The sequence below is a fragment of the Vombatus ursinus genome, unplaced genomic scaffold (genome assembly GCF_900497805.2).
Source record: "Vombatus ursinus unplaced genomic scaffold, bare-nosed wombat genome assembly UNPS02014798.1, whole genome shotgun sequence".
In the NCBI taxonomy this organism is placed as follows: domain Eukaryota; kingdom Metazoa; phylum Chordata; class Mammalia; order Diprotodontia; family Vombatidae; genus Vombatus; species Vombatus ursinus.
Genome location: NW_020954576.1, coordinates 50,979,441 through 51,004,703, shown reverse-complemented (window position 1 = coordinate 51,004,703; position 25,263 = coordinate 50,979,441). Strand labels below are relative to the sequence as shown.

General features: G+C 41.3%; 1 protein-coding gene and 1 non-coding gene across 3 annotated transcripts in view; both read right to left on the bottom strand.

The window, feature by feature from the left end:
• Positions 1 to 20,363: 20,363 nt before the first annotated feature.
• Positions 20,364 to 25,263, bottom strand: part of FMOD (fibromodulin) — a 20,000-nt gene continuing 15,100 nt past the window's right edge. For both annotated transcript variants that reach the window (XM_027871338.1, XM_027871339.1), the window contains exon 3: positions 20,364 to 22,822. In XM_027871338.1, the coding sequence (XP_027727139.1) occupies positions 22,671 to 22,822 (152 nt within the window). In that variant the 3' untranslated portion in view covers positions 20,364 to 22,670. The remainder of the gene's footprint in view (positions 22,823 to 25,263) is intronic.
• LOC114050255 lies at positions 23,939 to 24,042 on the bottom strand. Its single transcript, XR_003569963.1, has one exon. It is a non-coding gene; the product is annotated as a U6 spliceosomal RNA (small nuclear RNA).

Sequence of the window (25,263 nt, the reverse complement as noted above, 5' to 3'; positions counted from 1 at the left end):
CATAAATTGCTTTCTTCTTTTTCTTTTTACTTTGCATTAGTTCATACAAGTCTTTCCAGATTTAATCCATTTTGTAATTTCTTATAGCATGATAACATCCCATTCCATTCATATAGCACAACTTGTTCAGCTATTCCCCAATTGATGGGTACCTACTTTGTTATCAGTTCTTTGCTACAACAAAAAGTGTTGCTAAACATATTTTTGTACATGCGGGTCCTTTTCCTCTGTCTTTGGCCTTTTTGGGGGTCTACACCACCTTCACACTTGCTGCCTGCTCCCTTGGGGAGGATGCCAACCTGAGATTGACTGGATGATTGGTGAGTCTTATCTTGGAACCAATATATCATGAGAAGACAATCTTAGCTCCTCCTCAGACTTCTTCTACCTCCATACTGCTGCTTGGCCCCAGTGGGTACCGTCCCTCCAATCCCCTAACTCCCTTTCCAGCTCACCTTTATTTTGACTTCTCACTTTAGAATGTAAACTTCCTTGGAGTTGGGAACTTACAAAAATTTTTGTAAAAATGTTTTAAAACCCTCCCCCCCCCAAATATTTTGTTTTCTTGTTTTTGTAGACCCAGTATTTAGCACAGTACTTGGCACATAGTAAGCATTTAGTAAAACAAATGCCTTATTCTCTCTTTCTCTCTCTCTCTCTCTGTCTCTCTCTCTCTCTGTCTCTCTCTCTCTCTCTCTGTCTCTGTCTCTCTCTCTCTCTTTCTCTTTGCCTAGCAGTGGTGTCACTGGGTCAAGAGGTAGGTAGGCAGTTTATAACTTTCTGGTTATAGTTCCAAATTGTTTTCTAAAACGATTGGACAGTGTCATAGTTCCACGTGTGGCTCTCCTATGTGGTCCTTTAACAGACTCTCAGGGACAGCTAGGTAGCATGGTGGATAGAGGGTTAGGCATGGAGTCAGAAAGACTCATCTTCCTGAGTTCAAATATGGCCTCAGACACTTACTAGCTGTGTGACCCTGGGCAAGTCACTTAATTCTGTGTACCTTAGTTTCCTCATCTGTCAAATGAGCTGGAGGAGAAAGTGGCAAACCACTCCAGTATCTTTGCCAAAAAAAGAAACAAAACTCCAAATGGAGTCATGAAGAGTTGGATATGACTGAACAACAATAACAATTTAAATTGTCATTTTTCCCTTTTGTCACCTCTGCCAATCTTTTGGATGTGAGATGGAACCTCATCACTGTTGGAAGATGCGTTTCTTTTATTATTAATGGTTTGGAGTATTTTTTATATGCCCATTTATAGTTGTGCATTTCTTCTTTTGAAAACCACCCTTTACTTGACACCATGCCTTTGTCCTTTTCAGTATTGTTTAATACTCATGTTGGGTATCTCATAATATTGCTGTGGAAAGCATTTTGTAAACCTTAAAGTGAGTTATTGTGTGAATTATTAGCAAAGCCAGGATTTGAACCCAGGTAGTAAGATCTTTCTCCTAAAGGACCATTTTGATCATGTCTCTATTTAAAGATCTTCAGTAGCCCTCCCATTTCCTACATAAAGAGACAATGATTTAGGCAGTGGTACAAATAGATGAGTGATAACATTTAAAACTAACACTAAATTTGAGTTTGGAACCAGTGGCTGAAAGGATAAAATAACAATTACATAAATATTCAAAAGATTATTTATTGGGAGCAGAGCATTATTCTAGACACTGGAGGAGAGATGCAGGGAGATAGAAAGTTTAAATTACAAACTTGTTAGCTCAGCATGCAAAGTCCTTTGTGCCTTGGACAACCTACCCTTCTAGCCATTTCCCCCAGGACTCCCAGCTAGAGTCCTGTGAGCATACAGTGGCAGTGGCTGTTCAATAAATATTTGCTGAATGAATGTATTGAGGAATTAATGAGTTACCCTTCCTCTCCCTAATTCCTTATCCTAGGGAAGCCATTTTGAATGACCTTTGGTAAGCAAAAGAAGGTATGAACAAATGAATGAATGAATGCAAAAGCATTTATTAAGCACCTACTAGGTGCCAGACAGTGAAGTTATCATGAGAAAAGGGAGACAGTTTCTGCTCCTAAGAAGCTTGCATTCTAACAGGGGAGACAGCATATCCAGGAGAGTGGTGGCCAGGAAAGAGAATTTTTGTTTGGTGAGTCACAGAAGTGGTGAGTGGAACCAGAGGGTGGTTAATGGGCCTGCCCTTTTCAGTCACAATGGTAGTACTGATTTGATTCCCACAACAAACAGTGAGAGTTTCAAAGCTCCTGATCCTAGCACCAATTCACCACCCTTTTTTTGGAAGGAGGAAGGTGGGGATGGATCTTTCCCTTCACCCATGTAGGCAACATGCAGTGCAGACCAGTGAGAACCTGCTCTGCCACTTATGGCCTTAGAGAACAGTCTCAGGAGACAGTCTCAGAGAAGTCAGGTGACTAGCCCAGGGTCCTACGTAGAGTATGTGTCAGAGATGGGACTTGAAGCCAGGGCTTCCTGACTTCAGGGCCATTCTATCCACTCTGCTTCAGCTGCCTTTCTTGAATTTCATAATACCTTATATTTGCATGATGCTCTATAGTTTTCAAAGCATTTTTCTGCATGATAGAACAATTATGTCCTAGACAGTGGTGATGTGTCACTTACTTGGGTGTGCCTTTAGGGATTGCTTATCTGGGGGCATTTAAAGGGATTTCTAATTGTCCCTTAATTATTAATTATTTGGGGGTATTTAAACCTCACTGACTGGGTTATTAGACTGGGATCACTGGGAGTTTTGAAGATGAAAAGAAGGAACTGAATGTTGACCCAAGCAGGGCAGTTCTAATCATTGTGGACACCTGTGCTATGACTGCTGGACTGCTGCTGTATGGAAACTTTTAACCTTGACCTAGGAGGGTCATATGGACTGCCAAGCAGAGTGGATGTTCAGACCAGGAGCAGTAGCAGCAGTGAGCAGAGGAAACTAGGGCAGAGACCAGTGAGTACACCTATATTGAGACATCAGTATGCCTTTTCTGTAATCCCTGAGTTACTCCCTCTTGGCCATCCAAATATTCCCTGATTAAATCCACCTCCATCTCCCTACTACCCCAGCACCACCACCATCAACCACATAAACACAGAGCCTCATACATTTCTGCTTTCACTGAGAAAGAAAATAAAGATTTGCAATACTCTGTAGCCCCTGATTCCCCTTAACAGCACCCTAGACCCTCCACCTGCCTGGCAGTGCTGATGCTAAGAGTGGTGTCCCATGCCTTGTTTCCCAGGAATAAAGAAGATGCTGTGTTTGAAGCAACACAGTGACTTAGGAAGGCAGGGGCAGCAGGAGAGAGAGGGACTCCATTGGGATGTGAAACTGCCCAATGGAAAGAATCAGGGGACCTGGGTTCTAGTCCTAGCACTGTGATTTGGGGAGTGAGTCAATCAATCTCTATGTTTTTCTTCTATTGTTAAAAAAAGTAGAGAGAATCTTCTTACTTTTGGGGCATTTGGGGAAAGGAAATGAGGTCACAGAGACTTATCATACTCCTTGGAAGTTTATCTGACCCACGTCCAGCACTCTAATCATCGCACCAACTAGCTGCTTAACATATATTTCTTACTTTAAGAAGATGACCATATAGTTGGAAATGTGAAACTAATACAATTAGAAAATAGTTGTGGAATAAAGCAAATGGTAATAACCCTTCTCTGCTAATTGTTTGGAAGCAGCTAAATGACTAAGTAGATGGAGTGCTGGGCCTGGAGTCAGGAAGACCTGAGTTCAAATCCAACTTCAGACACTTACTAGCTGTGTGACCCTGGACAGGTCACTTAGCATCTGTTTGCCTCAGTTTCTTCTTCTGTAAAAGGAGGAGGACGAGGGAATGGCACAATACTCCAGTATCTTTGCCAGAAAACCCCAAATGGGGTCACAAAAAATCAAACACAACTAAATGACTGTCGTAAGGCTTGTGCTTCATTCTCAAAGAAGACCATGACATCAGGCAGATGATACCATGACTTGCAAGTGAGTTGGATTTAAATGAGCGAGGGCTGTGCAAAGTCACCAGCCTCATTTTCTCCTCTGGAGCCAGCTAGGTCCAGTGGCCAGATGTAGATTAGGACCACTGGAGACGGCCCAACAAATAAGCAATAGGGAGACAGTAATGTAGGGTGGTATACTATATATAGAAAAGGCTGTATGGAAGAAATAGAGTTTGAGTTGGGACTTAAAGAATTTGTAGGATTTGTATAAGCAGAGAACAGGAAAGAGAAGGACATTCCAAGTGGGGAGAGCAGCATGAATATAACAACAATAATAAGCATTTTTATATCACTTTAAAGTTTGCAAAACACTTAACAAATATTATGTCATTTGACTATCACAAGCCCGAGAGGTTGGTGCTATTATTATGCCTTTTTTATAGATGAGAAAACTGAGGCAAACAAAGGTTAAGTGACTTGCCCAAAGTTACACATCTAGTAAGTGTCAGAGGCTGAATTTGAACTCAGGTCTTCTGGACTCCATCCTGCCAGTGCTCTCTTCACTGTACAAATGCTAGGAGAAGCATAAAGTATGGCAAGAGTGGAAAGCAGTATCCTACCTGTTTTGGAGATTTCAATTCAATTCAACAAATGGTAGGCACTGGGGAATAGTGGGGAAGATGGTTAGATGGGTAAACTGAGGCTAACTTAAGGAACGACTTGAAAACCAGGAAGAAGAGTTTAAATTTGATGGGTTAAAGCAATTGGGAGCTGTTCTAGATTATTGAACAGTGTATACTAGGCTAATATGATGAAAGCTGTGTTTCAGGATTATAAATTTTGCAGTAAATTTGAGAAGCATCATGGCATGGTGGATTGGGTACTGAATTTAGAGTCAGAAAGACTTTGATTCAAAATCTGCCCCAGATACTTTTGACTTTGGGCAAGTCACTTAACCTCCCTTAGCCTCAGTTGCCTTATCTGTAAAATTAGGGGGTGGGACTTGATGTCTTCCAGAGTCTTTATTAGCTTTAACTCTGTGCTCCTATCATTAGTGCAGCACTTTTTGGAGGGGAAAAGATTGGAGAGAAAGTTGGTGTAGTAATAAGTTGTAAAGGTCTAGTTGAAGGAATGCAAAAGAAAAAGTAAACCTGACAGAGATTTTTCAAAAGGAAAAAGCAATCATGCTTAGTGAGAGATTAGGTCTAGGATTTAAAGGAGGTCAAATATAACTGCAGTTTTTCATCCAGAGAGACTGGAAAAGCAATGGTAGCACTAATGAAAAGTTTTGGAAGGGAAGCCAGTTTTGGGGGTAAGATGATGAGGTGAATATTGAGTTTGAAGTGATATTCAAGATATGCAGGTGGGAAAATTCTAAAAGCAGCTGCCAATATGTTGATCTTGGAGACACCAGAACACAGGTGATAATTGAAACCAGGTGAGTAGTTCAAAGCAATGAATGAAGAGGGGAAAAAATGCAAAGATCCAAGACTATCTTTGGGGGGGACCCTTGGTCCCACAAGGTGGGTAGGAAGAAGAAGACGTAAAAGGAGCAGTTACAGAGGAAAAAGAACTAAGAAACTGCCAAGTTACAGGAGCCAAAGGGGACGAGAGTTTCGGGAAGAAATCAATGGTCAACAGTGTTAAGGTTCTAACAAGAATGAGGACTGAGAAAAGGCCATTGACCTTGGCAAGAAGGGGGTCACTGTCTATTATTGAAAGACAGTTCGGTAGATTGTATGGAGTTTGACATCAGGCTACAGACCAGTATGATGAATACTAGGAAGGCCATAATAAACTGAGATTAAAAAAATACTACCGACAGACAAAAAGGATTTTAAAACTTGCGTTTGGTATAGGACGAGCAAGGAAGGGATAGCTTCATTATTTGAAGCATGTGACCTAAAGATCATAGATGGCAAAGAAAAAGTCAGTTCAATTCAATAAACATTTATTAGGTACCTACTATGCTAAGATCTGGGGATACAAAAAGAGGCAAAAGACAGTCTTTGCCGTCAAGGAGCTTACAATCTAAAGCGGGAGACAACATGCAAACAAATATGTACAAACTATATACAGGATAATTAGGAAATAGTGAAGAGGGATTGGGGAAGGCTTCCTGTAGAAGCTGGGATTTTAGTTGGAACTTAAAGGAAACAAGGAGGTCAGTAGCCAGAAAGGAGGACAGAGAACTTTCCAGGCACAGAGGACAGCCAGAGAAAATACCTGCAACTAAGAGATGTAATGTCTTGTTTGTGTAACAGCCAGGAGGCCAGGGTCACTGGATCAAAAAGTACTTGTGGGGGAATAAGGTGTAAGAAGATTGGAAAGGTAGGAGGGAACTAGATTATGAAGGCATTGAAATCAGAATTACTTTGTGTCTATTTTGTGTACAGAATTACAGAATCTTGGAATTGAGGGGACCTCAGATTTAATCTGATTCAGTCCCCTTCTAGATGAACAGTCTTTGGCCAAAGGTCATCTGGCCTCTGCTTACATACATCCAGTAATGATGGATTAACTGCTCCATGAGTCAGCCCATTCCATTTATAGACAACTGAATTTGTCAGAAAATTCTTCCTTATATTTAGTTGAACTCTTCCTCCCTCTAACTTGCACTAATTGGTCCTGGTTCCCCTTTACAGCACACAATAAATCAAATTCTTTTTTCACATTATGCTCTTGATTTGAAGGCAGAAATCATGCCAAACTCATACCCTTCCAGTTTCTGGAATTTACCATCTTTCCTATTTTGAAGACTGAATTAACATTTGCTCATCTCCAGATTTCTGGCATCTCTCCTGCTCTCCACAGTTCTTCAAAAAGTGATGAGAGAAATTCAGCAATCTGCAGGTTCTTTCCGAGGGTCATTCATCTGGGTCAGGGGACTTGCAAGCATTTAGAGTGGCCAGTTACCATTTTACTACTATGGGCCTCAGTTCCCTTTTGGCCATATTTGTTCTACCCTTTTCAGTCTGTAGCTCATCCTCCTTGATTGAGAATTCAGAAATGATAACATGGAAAGGACAATTGAGCACACGACAAACTTACCAGATATTGAGAGTTAATACCTTGAATGACAGAATTCATATCCAAATAAACCTACACCGACTGAAACAATGGATCACATATAAAAAGATCAAACTTAATAGGGACACATGTAAAGCCTTGTGCTTAGGTTCAAAAAGTCACCAACATTAGCATAGAATTGGGGATGCCTGACTATACACATAATAGGACAGGAATTTAACATGAGACAGTCATATGATGTGACTGGCAGAAAAGCCAATGCCACCATAGATGGCATTAATGACCATAACAATGGTGGCAAGAATTTTCTCTGTACTCTTCATTGGTCAGACTGCACTTAGAGTATTGTGTTTAGTTCTGGGTCCATTTCTTTTAGAGGCACACTGACAAACTTAAGTGCCTCCACAAGGAAGGTAACCAGGACAATAAGGAGACTTAAAAACCTACCAACAATCGACAAAGGAGACAAACCAGGGCACCTAAAGGAGAGAAGACTTGGGAGTGTGAGGGAATGATTTTGTTGTTGTTGTTGTTGTTATTCAGTTGTGTTTGACTCTCTGTGACCCCATTTGGGGTTTTCTTGGCAAAGACACTGGAGTGGTTTGCCATTTCCTGCTACAGCTCATTTGACAGATGAGGAAACTGAGGCAAACAAGGTTAAGTGACTTGCCCAGGGTCACACAGCTAGTAAGTGTCTGAGGCCAGATTTTAACTCAGGAAGATGAATCTTCCTGACTCCAGGCCTGGCACGCTATCCACTGTGCCATGACAGATATCTTCAAATATTTAAAAGGGGTATTGGATAGAAGAGGAATTGGATGTATTTTGTTTGGCTCTTAGAGACAGGACTATTGGTCCTAATTAATAGAAGTTACAAGGAAGCAAGTTTCAAGTCAATAGAAGGAAAATTTCTCTAAAATTAGAGCTGGCCCCAAATGGAACGAGCTGCTGCCTTATGAGGGAGATAGCTTCCTATTGCTGGAGATGTGACTGCATGTGGGGGCTCCTCCGTAGGGGAGGAGATCAGTCTTGAATGGCCTCAGAGGCCCCATGTAACTTTTGAGATTCTGATTTTTGGTCACCTCCCTAGCACGATGGTATCGCAAGGCTGCTGTTGGCTGCACAGCCTCCCGGAGCCCTAGCAAGTGGAAACAGTTTGTCACACCGATTCACAGGCTGGTATCCCATGAACTCACAGTACAAAAATACTTGGTGAGCTATGGCTTACTATGCATGTATTGTTTTTGAAATTATTATTTTGTGCAGAAAATAGATGACAGGCTCCCCGAGCATTATATAAAACACTGGAATGGAACAACCTCAAGAAGGGAGGGACATATATTCCCCTCAAAGCTCAATTTCAAGCAATGTGGCATGTAGTTCTAGATGTCTTACAAGCCCTTGGGACACCTAGCCAGTACTGACTGTGTGCAGCCATCAAATATGGGGGATCAAAGGCCTCAGAGGAAAGACATAATGAGTGCTCAGGGAATTAAGGGGAGCAATTCATTCAACACACATTTACTAAGGTGGTTATTGTTGTTCAGTTGTGTCCTACTCTTCGTGGTGCCATTTTGGGTTTTCTTGGCAGTGATACTGGAGGGGTTTGCCCTTTCCTTCTCCAGCTCATCTTACAGATGAGGGAAATGAGGCAAACAGGGTTTAGTCACTTACTCAGGATTGCACAGCTAGTAAGTGTCTGAGGCTGAATTTGAACTCAGGTTTTTCTGACTCCAGACTTGGCACCCTATCCTCTGAACCACCTAGCTGCTTCCTAGGCAAACAGAGATTTACTAAGGGCCTGCTCACACATGTGCAAGGCCATAGGGACATAGAGACAAAATGAAAAACAATTCCTAACCTCAAGGAGCTTACATTCTACTTGGGGGTACAACGTTTAGGCAGAAAAGAATAACATAATTTGAGGAGAGAGAGAGAGACAGAGAGAGAGAGAGAGACAGAGAGAGAGACAGAGAGACAGAGACACAGACACAGAGATAGAGACAGAGAGAGACAGAGACAGAGAGACAGAGAGAGAAAAAGAGAGAGCAGGAGAGCGCAATAATCACTAAGGAGATTAGGAAAAGCTTCATGTAGAACAAGGGCTCTTAACCAAGGAGGCAGCTAAAAGTCACAGTGGACAGAGTGACCTGGAGTTCAAATCCAGCCTCATTATTAGCTGTATGACTGTAGGAAAGCCATTTAACCTCTACCTGACAGTTTCTTCAGCTATAAAATGGGAATGATAATAAGAGCACCAACTTTTCAGGGTTGATGTAAGGATGAAATAAGATAATTAATATTTGTGAAATGCTTTGCAAACATTAAAGCACTGTCTAAATGCTAGCTATTATTATTGTTGTTTTAATATATTATTATTTTGTTGTTTTATATATTGTATTTATTTGTTTATATATAAACAAGTATATAAATACATAAATATATTTATAACATAATATGTATATAATATATTAATAGAAAAATATATGTATATATTTTGAAATATTTGTATATTTCAATATAATTGATTTCCTTTGTATTCCTATATGTTTTATTTTATGTATTTAAAAACATTGTTCTGAGGAGTCCATAGGTTTCTATAGGGGTCCATGGCACAAAAATGTTTAGAAAGCCTGATTGAAGTACCACCTGGTGTTGAGCCTTGATGGAAGCTCGGGGTTCTAAGAGGTAGCCATGAAGAGGGAGTCCTTTTGAGGCACTGAGGGAGCCCCTGCAAATGCCCAGAGGCTGGGGCTAGAATGTTGAGATCACCGATAGCACCTAGGGATAGAGAAGCAAACAGTGATGTGCTTTGAGAAAGCAGCTGCAGCTATACACCTGGTGATGGTTTGTAGGTGTGTGCAGGAAGGCTGAAGCATTAGTTTTTTTAGCTGGTGAGGCACAAGCATTTGAGCCTGCACCAGGCTCACAGGGGTTCATTCTGCCTGGGCTATGTGAATACCTGATACCCGAAGGCCACACCTTCTCCAACAAATCTTCTTTTCAGTATAGTGCTTAGGGCCTAGTGAATACTTCACCAATACCATATCCATTGACCCATGTTCCCTCTCTAGATACCTGGCTGACCTTTCTACCATTTCAGAAATGTTTGCCCTAATTTGGACACATGGTCACATCTGGGATGTTAAACAAAACAGTGGTGGCTTTAAGTTTTGAAAGAGATAATATTTGTAAAGCACTTAGCACTGCACCTGGCATGTAGTCATGCTTAGTAAATGCTTTTTTTTCTTCCTGTTTCTTTCCTTTTAAGCAGAAGCAGGGGACAGGAACTTTTGTACACTGATATTGGTACAGTGCCCTGAAAAAAATAGAACTTAAATATTTGTTGAATGAAATTAAATTTCATCTAGGCAAGACCTTTTCCTGCCCTCTCTAATGTTAAACTAGTTCACAGTATCACACGGCAGCCAGTCATGGGCAAGTCACTTCACAGGTCTGAGCCTCAGTTTCCTCATCTACAAAATGAAGGGGTTGGACAAGGTGATTGTCAATCTTACTCCTTACTCTTAGAGTCTCTAGGAGATATGTAAAGCTATTATGGCAAAAGAGTAGTTTGATTTAAACTTCCTCACCTATTCACCCCAAACCCCATAGAAGGAACCATCCATTCTCTAACTGAAAGAATGACTGGAAGTGAGCCATGACTACTAAGGAATTAGGGGGAATTATTAAGGCAGAATGAGTATTCCTTAGCCCCCCAACTTCTGGTGCCTTCCAGGAGGCTTCAAGACTGAGTCTACCTTTGCCTTGTGGTCCATTCCTTGGAGTCTTCTAACCTAATATGGATCTTTTCCCCTCCAACTAGGGCTCTGACCCCATTTTGTATCATTGCTTCTATAACTGTGTCAGAAGTAATCCCGGCTTTTTTGCTTCTGCTAGACTCCCTGGACAAGTGGATGGGAATATTCCTTTTATCTCAAGCCCAGTATAGCTCAGTTGGGTTGGCTTTGGTCCTTGTTTTCTTGTTTTTCTCTGTGCCCTAATTTCCCTTTGCCTTAGCTCCATGGGTGGTACCACCCTGGGTACTGCTAAAGAGCATGTTTCAGTGTATTGCAGCAATTTTCCCCAACTCCACATCTGGACTCTATCCCCAGGATGTGACCTAGTTTCCTGGAAGAATCATTGGTCTGGAAGGACAGGCTGCCATGGACTTGCACAATGTGTTTACCCAATGTGGGCACATCACAGTGGCTTGGGTTCACCTAAGCACTCAGATGGGGATGGGCACAAAACCCTCTCTGCTTCCCACTGAGATCTCTATCATACCCTGTCTCCCCCAACCTCATCTATACTCACTGGCTTCATCTTGCCTATTTGAGCATGACTACAAGGGCCATATGGGGTAATGTTGGGTAGATCAGAGAAGTACCTTGAGGCATAAATCAAATATCCTTTTGTTTAAATTAGGAAAGAGAAGGTATGGATTGGAATGGGAGAATTTGGAGGAGGGTGGGAGGGCAATGGACAGTGCTTTGAATATAGAAATGATTCTTAAAGCTCATAGAATTGCAAAGCTAGAAGGAACCTTATAGATCTAGCCAGGAGTTCTTAACCTGGAGTCTGTGATCTTAAAATTTTTTAAAATATCCATTTCATTATAATTGATTTCCTTTGTAACCCTATGCAATTTTAAAAATGCATTTCAAAACAGTATTCTGAGAAGTGGTCTACTGGCTGCCAAAGGAGTCCATGACACATAAAAAGTTAGCAACCCTTGCTCTAGACCAATGGTGTCAAAGTCAAATTGAGATGAGGGACCACTAAATTGCACATAAGGATCTTTCCTGGGGCCATGTTGACTTAGAAAACCATATGTTAATATATCTATGTTTTATTGTGTTTTTATTTGTTTTGTTAAATATTTCCCAGTTACATTTTATTCTGGTCTGGTGAGCACTCCCAGAGGGTTGTGGACTGTGGTAAGCAAACTTGTTTGATACATCTACTCTAGACTATTTCCTTAATTTTCTGGATGGCTAAACTAATACATGGAGGTCAAGTAACTAACCCAAGGTCACACAGCTATGTAGTAGCCCAGAGAATACCAGAATCCTGGGGAATGGAAAAGCACCAGGAACAATGCTTCCTTTGTGGCCTTGCTCCTCTTCTTGGAGGTCAATGAACTTCATAGACAAGGTCTAATTTTTCTGTGTAAACTTTATTGGTATGATGCATTGGCTTGTCACTGAGGGGGACAGGAATAGGCAATTGTAAAGTGCCTGCTATGTGCTAAGCACAGTCTAAAGACATTCAGCAAGTCAGGTTAGAATTAGGGAAAAAGTCCCATGCGTCTATTTCAAGGTCTTCTCTTTAGCTACCAGACTTGGGTGTTTCATATATCCTCATTTTCAATAGTGTCCAACTCTTCATGAACCCATTTGGGGTTTTCTTAGCAAACTGGATTGGTTTGCCATTTCCTTCTCCAGCTCATTTTACATATGAGAAACCTGAGGCAAACAGAATTAAGTGACTTGCCCAGGGTCACAACAGCTAGTAAGTGTCAGATTTGAACTCAGGAAGATGAATCTTCCTGATTCTAGGCTCAGTGCTCTATCCACTATGCCACCCAGCTGCCTCATATGTCCCTAGGGTGATGGTGTTAGTGGTTGGTCTGTGAAGGTTTTTCTGACTATCTCAGCTCATGACCATCCTCTTTCAGGTGACTCTTCATGTTAGAACTATTAATTTGTCACTTGTTTCATGCTGTCTTGTATTATAGTTATCTTTTCACATGCATGTCTTCAATATCCTCAACAAGTTTATTAATTTCTTTAAGGCTGTAATCTGGTTTATGCCTCTTGGAAATAACTAAAACTATATTAATAAGTGGGACTTAGAGCCAGAAGGAACTTTAGAGATCATTCAGTCCACTCCCTTCAATTTTCAGAGGAGGAAACAGGGTTAAAGAGTGTAAGTGACTTGGCCTCAGTCATATTATGTTGTAAGTGACAAAGATAGGATTGGAACTCAGTTCCTTTGACTCAATCCAGTGTCATACTTGGTCCCTCATTTACTCACTTAATTATTCATTTAACAAATATTTGTTGGGTGCCAACAATGTCCACAGGTCTAGTATGGTGATTTGCACATAGTAGACAATCAATTATTGTTGATCATATTCTTAAGTAGAAAAGAGCCCTGATCTGATATCTTTTCTTGACCTTCCCCTGATTCTACAATGACAGTTCTCTGTTCTTCGTTAAGGGCCATTTCAGTGGAGTCTTCAAGGCATTTTACCAGGGTCTGTGGAAAACTGGGGGCTAGCTAAAGCAGTATGAGAGTAAGTGGGCATAATTAAAACTTCATGGATGTGATTAAAAAGGAACTAATTGAGGACAGAAATTCATGCTTGCTCATTCAAGGTTCAATGCTGCCCTCTAGTGGGTTGTGTTATTGAGTTGTTCAGTTGTATCTGACCCTTCATGACCCCATGGGCCATACATAGCAGGCCAATACGGTCCATGGAGTTTAATTGACAAAGATAATGGAGTGGTTCTCCAGTGGATTAAGGCAAGCAGGGTTATGTGACTTGCCCAGGGTCACACAGCTAGTAAGTACCTGGGGCTGGATTTGAACTTTCGAAGATGAGTCTTCCTGCTTCCAGGCCTGGAACGCTATCGATGGTGCCACCCAACACCCTGTCTTATTAACCCTACTTACATCAATAATTCACAACCCCATGAGGGATCACAAAATTGGAATAGGGAGAAGACTATAGTAGTGATGGAGTACTTCAGAGTTTCAGATATCTTCTAGAACTCTCTTTCTACTAAAAGTCATGCCTGTAATACATTTCTGAGTCCACTTGTTGGCATTTCCAGCTTTTGGCAAGTTGCAGAAACATCTGATCAGCAAAAAAGACTTCCACGGAGATACCTAACTATGACTGAGGAGAATGAATGCATTGAAGAAAGGGCAGTGGTGAGAAGCTTGGGAAGGAATGACTAGATTTTGTAATAACTAAATAGAGGCATCTGGGAACAGTCAGATGTGTACTATAGATTTTAGGAAAATGCAAAAAATCCCTTTCAACAATGAGATTCTACGGCTCTGTGTTCTAAGGCCCTTTCTTCTTTAGGTGATTCAATATTTCAGAAGAACTGATTTCTTTTATTGGTGTGGATTCTCTTTCCTGCTGACATAAATCACATCTCCTTCATGCCTCAGTGGAGGGGTTCATGAATTGCTGAGGTCAGTGCCTGCAGATTCAGACACTGAGGCTGAGAGTAGAGGTGTTCCAGTTATGGGATCACAGATTCAGAGTTTGAAGAGACCTTAAGAGACCTTCAAGTCCAGCCTTCTCATTTTATAAATGGGAAAACTGAGGTTCAAAGAGGTTAAGTGACTTAACCAAGGTCATATAGGTGAGAACAAACAGTAACATAGGCCAGATTTGAAGTTGGGTATTCCTGACTCCAGATCCAGTTCCCTATCCTTTACACCATACTGTCCTGTAGAAGGAAAGCTTTGTCCATACTGTTCATGACAGCAAAACTTCAGGGCTGACTGATGGTACTGATAGCTCCAGAGCGTAGAGATATTTAGTAAGAATTGTTCAGACTATAGTGTTTGCAAAGTGCTTTCCTTACAACAACCCTGAGAGGGAGGCGGTAGAAGTCTTATGATTTTCCCTTTACATATGAGAAAGCTGAAGAGTTAAATAAGTTGTCTATAATCACGGCTAAATGTCTAAGGGAAGATTTGAACCCAGATGTGCTGATTCTAAGTCCAGGACCCTCTTCAGAAGATACCCAGATAAGTAGGGTAAGTAGGGGCATCATCAATAAACTTTTGTTGTTCAATTGCTTTTCTGTCACATCTAACTCTTTGTGACCTCATTTGGGATGTTCTTGGCAAAGATACTGGAGTGGTTTGCTATTTCCTTTTCTAGCTCATTTTATAGATGAGAAAACTGAGGCAAGTAGAGCTAAGTGACTTGGCCAGGTTCACACAGCTAGTAAATGTCTATGGCCAGATTTGAACTCAGGAAGATGAGTCTTCCTGATTCCAGGCCCAATGCTCTATCCACTGTGCCACCTAGCTGTCCCACCTGATGTATAGTAGGACCTTAATAAATGCCTTTTCATACATTCATCCATTCATTCGATGAGTGTCATCAAGAAAAATGAAGAATAAGGTAGAAGAGCAAAGAAGAAGTAGGGCTCCTGTTTAGTACAGATGGGACAATACGCCTGGGGGCCAAGGACAAGCACCATTAGGAAACTCTTGTTTTGCTTCTATCTTTTCTGTCAAAGAGAATGTTTTTTAGATAAACAGTTTTGATTCCATCCTAAATAGTGGGGAGAGAACTAAAGCCCAAGATAAATGAGGAGATTGCGAGAGAGCACTGAGCTGTCCTCAGTGAGTGCAAGTCAAATGATCAGCTGTGTCTCAAGGCACTGACAATTTTTTTTCAAATGTCATTGCTGAACTGTAGTCTTGATCTTTAAATAATCACCTACAATCTTTAAATGGCCACAGAAAATGGGAGAAGATTGGAAATGAGTGAGATGTCAATTTCAGAAAGAAGGAGGATTCTGCGTACTATAGAGCTGTAAATTTGAAACCTACTCCTAAAAAAATCGGATTATTAAATGGATAGATTATGAGCACTTAGAAAGGAGAATGGAGATCATTGGGAGCCAGAATGGAAGCCAAGTCATGCCAGATTAGCACCATTACTTTCTTTGATAGGATTATTATCAGCAGATTTCTAAGTGGACTTGATATGTATTCCTATTCAATTTAATTTTGTTATTTTGGTTCATTGTTCCAGCCTGTCAAGATCTTTTCTGAGGGTCCTGATTCAGTTATCCATGGCATTTGTTATAATTTCATCAATTAATTAATGTATTCATAGACTGAATAATCTATGTCATCTATTAATCAATCTATTAATTGTTATGCAGCGTGCAATTTTTATCTTCAATGAATTCATTGGTTAAAAATATTGAGCAGGACAGAACCAAGGGCAGAAAAATTCTCTCTTTACATTGATTTTATCCCTTAATTATAACCCTTAATCATCACATCAACTGTTCAAATAATCTCAAATGCAACTAATTGTTTCATCATCTAGCCCCAGATTCTTCATTTTGTCCACAAAGATATTATGAAAGGTTTTTTAAAATGCTTTGGTAAAGCCCATATTACAAGGAAGTAGACTTTGGCTCAATCCAAGGAAGATCTTAACAATTGTTCTTCAGTCATTTTTCAGTCATAGCAGGCTCCTCATGAGCCTATTTGGGGTTTTCTTGGCAAAGATACAAGAGTAGTCTGCCATTTCCTTCTCCAGCTCATTTTACAGATAAGGAAACTGAGACAAACAGGATTAAGTGACTTGCCCAGGGTCACAAAGCTACTAAGTGACTGAGGCCAGATTTGAACTCAGGAAGATGATTCTTCCTGACTCCAGGCCCAACACTCTATCCACCGTGCCACCTTGCTGCCCTCCTTACAATTAGAGTTGTCCAAAAATGGAGTGGGCTACCTTGGGATCACAGGTTTAGAATTGAAAAGGCCTATAGAAGTCATCTAGCCCAATCTTTCATTTTATAGGTGAGACCCAGAGAGGTTCAGTAACTTGGCCATAAGAAATGTGTCAGAGACCACATTTGGACCTGGGTCCTCTGACTTAGAGGCAGCTAAGTGTTTCAGTGGATAGAGCATTGGGCCTGGAAGTAGAAAGACCAGAGTTCAAATGTGGCCTCAGACAATCACTAGCTTTGTGACCCTGGGCAAGTCACTTAATTTCTGTTGGCCTTAATTCACTGGAGAAGGAAATGGCAAACTACTCCAGTATCTTTGCCACGAAAACCCCAAAAGGGGTCATGAAGACTCAGAAATGACTGAACAACACAACAGCCCTCTGACTTCAAGTCCAGCACTTGCCACCGAAATTGCTGAAGAAGAGAATGGCTGACCACTTCCTGGGAGTGTAATAGCAGGATTTGTGCATCATGCTTGGGGTTGGAATTGGGTGGTCTTTGAGATCCTTTACAATTCTGAGACTCAATGAATCTATGGCTTAATCTGCAGCAAAGTCCACAAAGGGTTTACATAGTCCTTGGTTTAGAAAAGAGGAATGTGCTATAATTTTGAAAAGTATGAAGCAGGTATGGATTTTTTCATTTATTTCTTGGCTATGACATTCACTGGAGCTAATAAGCTGAAAGGCAAAGTTAAAAGATTGTATGGGTCATAGTAGATTTGGTCAGGCTTTCTTCTCTGAAAGAGGAATAAATCCCATGGTGTGCTTAATATCGTCTCCCAACACTGTCTCTTTCCTCTAGAACTCCATGTGGCCAGCTCATTGCCCCTCGAAGGTAGAACTACAAATAAGATCACAATTTCTGCTTAGTATTTGAATGTCTCTCTGTTCTCTTCACCATCCCCCTCAAATGAAAGGTTTAGTAGTTCTGAGTAACTTTTCTCCTTGTTTTGGATTCATTTCCCCAAAGAAATTTTACCCAAAGAATTTCCAGTATAAAATGATCAAATGAGTTTTTCAGACTTTCTAAAAATCAGGTAAATAAGTAACATCAATGTGGCACATTGGAAAGGAGTTTTAAGTTGTTGAGTTATCTTGCACAAGTCACTTCTCTTCTCTGGGTCTCAGTTTCCTCATCTGTAAAATGAGAGGGTTGAATGAGATTATCTCTGAAGTTTTTTCCAGCTTGAATGTTCTATGAGGCTATAGAAATTTTTTTTTTCTTTTTTGAACTTTTGTTCAAATTGGAGATTGACATTTGTGTGGTTATTTGATATTATTTTTCTGACTTGCAGGATTCCTTCCTGGTGATGGAATTGATATAATGGTGTAATTATCGATGCAATGGTCACCACATGGGCCTTTGATGATGGGGTCAAGGACCTGTCCCAAGTGATTATGGAGGAAGCAGGGAGTCTGATGAAAGACTGGTTAACTAGGAAGGGAAGAGATGAACATCTGGCTTCATTTGGTGAAGCCCAAACCCATTCCCCAAAGGGAGCCAGACTGAGATTAGTTTAGATGAATTTTGTAACCAGTTAGTTGGACTGGTCAGTTGGCTGTTTAGCACTCTGTGTATGTTTGGAAACTTTTCTCTTTCATGTGCAACTTGCTAACCCCAAATGTGGTTTAGATTCATAAAGGGAGAGGAGCATTCTGAATGATAGCAAATGGACTGAGGGGATAGTAAGGATGAGAATGTTTTAGAATTTCCAGCTGTTAAGAATGGTCAGAGGGGTAGAGCTAAAGAAGAGATGCTGGTAGGTTCCAAGGCCAAATCAAGAACTGATTCAAGGTCTCTCAAAGAGCATGTTAAAAATACTTGGATATTAAGCAAAATGAGCCTATGTATGACACTATTTTTTTCTAGGGAATTATCATGGAAAAATAATGCTGTAGCGGAAAGAGTGTTAGTTCTATAATCAAAGGACCTGGGTTCAAAACCAAGGTCTGCTATTTACTACTTCTATGACCTTAGATAAATTATTTAATTTCCTTAGGTCTCAGTTTCTGAATCTGTAAACTGCAGTTATTGGACTAGATGACCTTTGGAAGACCCATATAGCTATGTCTTAAATCACTTTCCCTCTTAGGGCCTCACTTTCCTCATCTGTAAAATGGGGTGATTGAACTAGATGAGATGGTCTTTAAGCTGACTCCCAGCTCTAAATCTATAGATCCTATATGGGGATTAAGAGGCAGATGTGACATTTTCAGGGCTCATGTATCAGGAAATGACCCCCAAAGAGAGGACCACATTAAAAAATGCACTCTTAGTCTGCTCTCTCATTCCTGTACTTAATCTATTTTTCTAGTCCTTGCCTGAATTTGTGACTTCCCTGATCCTTTCATTTGGTGGTGTTCTCTACCTTTTCAGTTTTCCTTGTTCAGTACATATCTGCAAATATGCTGTTAAACCCCACCCCTCCCATCCCGATGGAGTGTAAGTATATGAGGACAGAGAGCCTTCCAGTCTTTTTTATCCTCAGCACAGCACCTGGCATGTATACTTATGCATAATGTATATGTCGGTCTTGCAGTAAATGCCTTGGGTGTGGGGCATCTGCCACTAGGGGGCAGGAGAAGCTCAGGTTCCTACACCTAAGATTAGGTCTGCATTTTCTTTTTCTCTTTTGTCTCTCTTACCTTCCTTCTCTCCCTCCATTCCTTCCTTCCTTCTTTCCTTCCTCTTCCTTCCCTCATTCTTTCTTTCTCTTCCTTCTTTTCTTTCTATCCCCTCTTCTTCCCTCCCTCATTCTTTCTTTTTATTGCTTCCTTCTTTTCTTTTTCTTCCTTTTTCTTTCTTCCTTCTTCCCTCCCTCCCTTTCCCCCTTTTCTTCCTTCTTCCTCCCTCCCTCCCTCCCTCCCTCCCTCCCTCCCTCCCTTCCTTCTTTCTTTCTTTCTTTCTTTCTTTCTTTCTTTCTTTCTTTCTTTCTTTCTTTCTTTCTTTCTTTCTTTCTTCCTTCCTTCCTTCCTTCCTTCTTTCTTCTCTCTCTCTCTCTCTCTCTCTCTCTCTCTCTCTCTCTCTCTCTCTCTCTCTCTCTCTCTCTCTCCTTTCTTTCCTTCCCAGATCTTAGATTCCCTCTACCAATAAAGGTCAAAACCAATTCTGCAATTTATACCCTAGCAGAATTGCCTGGGGACCTGAAGAAGTTAAGTCAATGGTCTACTTTCACAGTAGATGTGAGAGGTGGGCCAGGTCTTTCTGACTCTGAGGTCAGGTCTCTCTCTAACCCACTACATCACACTGCCTTCTCAAGTTTCAAAGTTCATGGTAGAAGAGGATGGGGAGAAAAGAATTAAGGTTATTAAAATAGAATGACAAAAACTAGAGATCATCTACTTTCATTTATAGAGATGAAGAAACTGAAGCCCATTAATGCTGAGTGACTTGCTACAGGTAGTTTGTGGCAGCACTAAGACTAGAATCCAGGCTTCCTGAATCCTTCAGAATAACCAAAGGTAACTAGTTGACCTCATAAAGTCATAAAATCTCAGAATAGGAAGGAACTTCAGAAATCATTTAGTCTAATCCACAAATAACTGAGCAGGAATTCCCTTCATTTCCCTGAGATCCAAATGAGAGGGAAGATAAAGCCAGAGAGTAAGGTTGAGCATAAAGAAGACCTGATTGACCTTGAAGACAGGACAACTCTAGTACATGTGATCAAGAGAGGCTGAAAAATCATCTTCCTTCCCTTCACCTGACTGGGTAGAAGGGTGGAGGAGATTGCAGACTCTCTTACTCTGAGAACCCAATGATTCCCATAACTCCTAACCCTTTCCAAGGTGATCCTCTCCAAATATACATTTGGCATTTGGTATTTCTAGATATTTCTTAGATGTTCTGAACCATCTCTTTTTTGAGAGTTCTCCAGTCCTCCAACTGCAATCATAAAAGGGTTTTATTGGTCAGGATAGCTACCAATCATGCTTTGCCAATAGTACAATGTCCTTTATATGGATGCCATGGAATTTACATGCAGATGATTTCTGGGGAGCACTGGGGCAGGGGACAGCACTTGCCCCCTCGCTCAGAAGCTCCCTGACCAAAATAAGCAGGTTGTTTGGCTTTTGCAGGATTCAGGGCTTGGGGCCAAGAATAAAATCCTTCTTATTTTATAAGGGAAACTTGAAAGAGAACACCATGTATGATGGCGGTGGTGGTCATGGGAAGGGGTTGAAGGGGACTATGTAGGAAGCAGACATCAGACTAGGTTTCATTAGCTGCACCCTGGCAATAGGCAGCTTAGGGATCTTTACTCCAAATATTTTCGCATTATCTAAGCCTCACAGGAGAGAAAAAAATGTCATATAAGAGAGGAAGCAGGGGAAAGGGGGTGGTGAATAGTTGGACAAGTATATCCATCCTGGAATGGAAAAAAATTGCTAACTATATTCTCCACCCCAAACCAGGCATCTTCAATAATGAGGACAGCCCTGAGATGCCAAGCTCAGACAAGATTTGGCAGGCTGGCTTGGGCACAATGAGCCCTAATGAGCACTTCCAGATTTAGCACATTTCTCTCAAGCCCTAGGATGACCCAACTGACATGAATTCCTCTTCTCTTCTCAGGAAGCTCTGCAGATGGACAGCAAAGAGGAGAAGATGGTTTAGTTTCTTCTTTGGATCTCTAGAAGAAATCTGAGAAGAAGCAGGATTCAGTCTAACCCCAATCCCCTGACCTCTGACCCTGAGAACACACCTAATGTGATCTGCTGAGCTTTCTGGTCCCCATTAGGTCTTAAAGTATTCAAAGAAAGGGTCAGAGCCTTTTTTATGCCTCATTCCCTGAGGAACCAATTGTCCAAAGTCCCTTCTACTTCCTTCCTGGAAGTTATTTTTTTTCTACTACTGGTCTAATGGCAGAGAAGGACACTGAAAGCAGAGGAATGGATGAAACTTCTGATTGATGTCTGTGAGCTCAGGGGATTTGTCAGTTGATTTCTCAGTTTGCCTGAGGAACTGAACAAAGCCTTCCTGCCTCTTGGACCCTGATCATGAGTGGAAACTGGTCTTCTCTGAGTAAGATAACCATTGTCCAGTTATGAAAAGCTTAGTGTAGGGCTAAGGTAAATGCCTTTCAGTGGATCAGGTAAATTGCTAGGATGCCAGACCATTTGGGGGATGGGACTTCTGGGTATTAATGGCATCCAATATGATGTTTTCCAAGGGGTAGAGTTGGAAAGAAGTATGATTGTTGTTATTCTTCTCACTTCTGAAAAAGTACAGGTTTCCCTATAAGCCATAGAGCAAATGTTCACACACCCCTGGTTGTCTGTCTCACAGCAGAGCATCTCAAATATCGAAGAGGCTTCTACAGGGGAAAGGTTTTGGGAAACTCAGAGAAGGGAGCTAGACAAAAGGTATATGCTGAACTATGGGGCCCCAGAGTTATTGCAAAGGAAACTCTTTCTAAGGGCAGAGGCAATGTCAAAGATTGCTCATTGAAAGAGGATCAGAATGAAGCCTGGAAGGGAATGTTAGTTATCTCAAGTTTTTGCTTGAAGAAACTTTAGGATAATTGTTTTCTACTTCCTGAGAAGGCCAAGAACACCAACTGGCCAGTTGGGGTAGTTTGCATCCAACAGGAAGGATTAGCCAACATCTATCCAATATAAGAGATTCATTTCCATGATCCTAGACCCATGAGTTTAGTTCTGAAAGGGTACAAATTTTGGGGGTGGGATTTCTAGGAGTTATTGATGATGACATCATTCAGCCCTCCCACCAACTAACTTCTGACCCTTTCAAAGTGATGGCTTCCTCATGAGATAGCTAGGTATATGCCTAAATCCTGTGTCCCTTTCCTATCCCCATCCCCAGTAATCTAACTTTGTTTAAAAGAAGACAAAATGAATTAGGGATTCATGGGACACACATCGTGGAGGTGTGACTAGGGTGGCCATCCAGCCAGCATTTGACAAGTGTGACTGATATTATATCACAGAGGCTGATTGCTAGTTACTGATGCCTCTGATTATGGCTAGTTTTTGTTTGTTTGTTATGATGTTGGTAACCGTAAGTGTGACCCTTACACTCATATGGGGCAGTCCCGACTCTTCCAGCAAAAGCCAAACCAAACCATCAAGCCAGACAAAATGGGACAGTGAGCAACTGCTGTCATCTCTGATCAAAGCCCCCTCCCCTAGGCCACTTCTCCCTCCCCTCGGGGCCCAGTGAAGGAGCTGTATCAGATCTCAATGAGGCTGGCCAGGCGAAGGCAGAGGGGAGCGTCAACAGGTACAGCGCTGCGCTGAATCTCATTCCCATCCAGTCTCAGCACTTGGAGCTTGGAGAAGTTCATGACATCAACCACAGTGCAGAAGCTACTGATGGAGAACTCTGTGGGGAGAAGAGGTAGGTGAAGACAACAGTCCCAGTTAGAGACCTGGACACGTTCTGAATATCTCAGACCCACCGCCCTCTCTCAACAAGTCCAAGAGTAGCAGGGAGACTCTCTGTGGCTGGCTGGGACAGTGCCTCTAAGTAGAATATCCAGGGATGGGCACCATGAATCACAGGACGTAGTTGATATTGGAGATCAAAGGGACCTTAAAAATTATCCACCTCTGTTACAAAGAAAGAAACCAAGAGTCACAAAGGTGAGGTGAGTTGACCAATGTCACATAGTTATTAAGGGTCAGAACCAAATTTTCATATATATATATATATATATATATATATATACACATATATGTGTGTGTATATATATATATATATTTTGCTTTTTGGTGAAGCAATCAGGGTTAAGTGACTTGACCAGGGTCACACAGCTAGCAAGTGTCAAGTGTCTGAGGTCAGATTTGAGCTCAGGTTTTCCTGACTCCAAGGCCAGAGCTCTATCCACTGTGCCACCTAGCTATCCCTCGAATTTGTATTCTTAAAGAACAGGTTTAATCATGTCATTCCCCTGCTCAAAAAGGTCTAGAGGCTTCCTCTGGCCTCTAGGATAAAATACTCCTTCATGTGACATTTAAAATCCTATGCAATCTGGCTGAAGCCTACTATTCCGGCTTGTTACACATTATTCCTCTTTATACACTTTATTTTCCAGCAAAACACTCTAGATTTCTCAGATCCTATATTCCATCCCTGTGTCTTTGCACAGGCTGCCCTTCATTCCATTCCATGCCTGTCGTAGAATGACTAACTTCCTTACAATCTCACCTTGTCCAACTTCCTACTGAGGCCTTCTCTGATTCATGCTGTTGCTATGCCCTTCCCCCAGTTCCTTGGTTATTTTACTTTGTGTATATTTTATATCTTCCATGTGTAAGAGTTGCTTCCCCCAAGTTGAATGCAAGTTTCTTGAGGGCAAAAGCTATTTGTCTTTTTAGTGCCTAGCACATAGTAAGTGCTTACTGAATGCTTACTGAATGAATGAACCAGGACTAGAGCCTGGGACCACTTAGACTTCAAGGCTAAGGCACTATTCACCATAACTATAACTTTTTTAAAAAAAATATGGAATGCTTTATGAATTTGTATGTCATTCTTATGCAGGGGCCATACTAGTCTTTTCTGTATTTTTCTAGTGTTAGCATATGCACCTCCAAAGTCATCACTATGACCATTACTTTTAATCTGGGGGATTAATGTGCACTGACTGAAATCAGTAGGGTGTAAAGTTAGGGGCAAGATGGAGGTGGAACTCCGAGGTTTATTATACTCCCAGTATGTTCTTCTAGCTTCTGAAAAATAAACACATCCTCTGATGTTGCAGACCTGAGCTCCATGGTCTGTAGGCCGTGAGTTAGGAACATACAGACCTCATAGTCCCAGAGATTCTGGTGAGCCAGGAGTAGCATCTTCTCTTATCTGTCATCAGCATGGAACAGAGAGAGGGCAGCAAAACAGCAGCTTGGAGGAAAAGCTTGCGCATGAGAAACTCTGGTTTTTAGCTTCTGGATAGGGAGGGGCTCCCTAGGGGAACTGCAGTGAGCAAGGGGGAACGTGGAGGGATTCAGATCGCAAATCCCTCTTGTCATTTTGCAGATACAGAAAGTGGCAGGAAATCAGAGAAAGGGAGATTGAGTCTAGAGACAAGTGCCTCTAATCATTAGAGCTTGGGGGGTATATAAAGTGTATGCTATCTTTCCCAGTCTGTGCTCTGCCAAAGGAGAGAACAGAGAGTCTTTCATGTGAAAGAGTGAGACTTGAAAGCTTGAAAATCATAGACCACTCAGGGTGTGAAGGACCTCAAGGGTCAAAGAAAGAATTCTTTTGCCTCTTGCAGATTTAAAAGCTGTTTTTCCCTTTCCCTTTTCTTTACAATTTCTAATGATTTGTATCCTTAGTGCTTAGGACAGTGTCTGGCACACAGTAGGTGCTTAATAAATGCTTGTTGATTGATTTGAGTGAAGAAGGTTCTTAAAGCTCCCTTAGGAACTAAAGATTCCAGGATTCAACTGAATAAACATTCATTAAGGACCTATGATTTTCTAGGCACTATGCTAAAGGCTAGGAATACAAATAAGAAAAAGAGATGGTGCCTGCCCTCAAGGAGCTTACCATCTAACGGAGAAAGATTGAATGGTGTAGAAGATTCCTTAGAGATTATTCTAGTCTCTAATTTTACAGATGAGGAAAGTGAGGCCTAGCAAAGTCAAGAAATTCTCCCAAGGTCACAGAGTTAGTTAGTGACAGGGCAAGGACTAGAATGAAGGCCTTCTGCTTATGAGTCCAATGTATTTTCTGTTATACCATATGGCCTGCCCTAATTCCAAATTTATTCAGTCCCAACAACAAGCCAATTCTGTAGTCATTTTCTATATAGTTTGGTC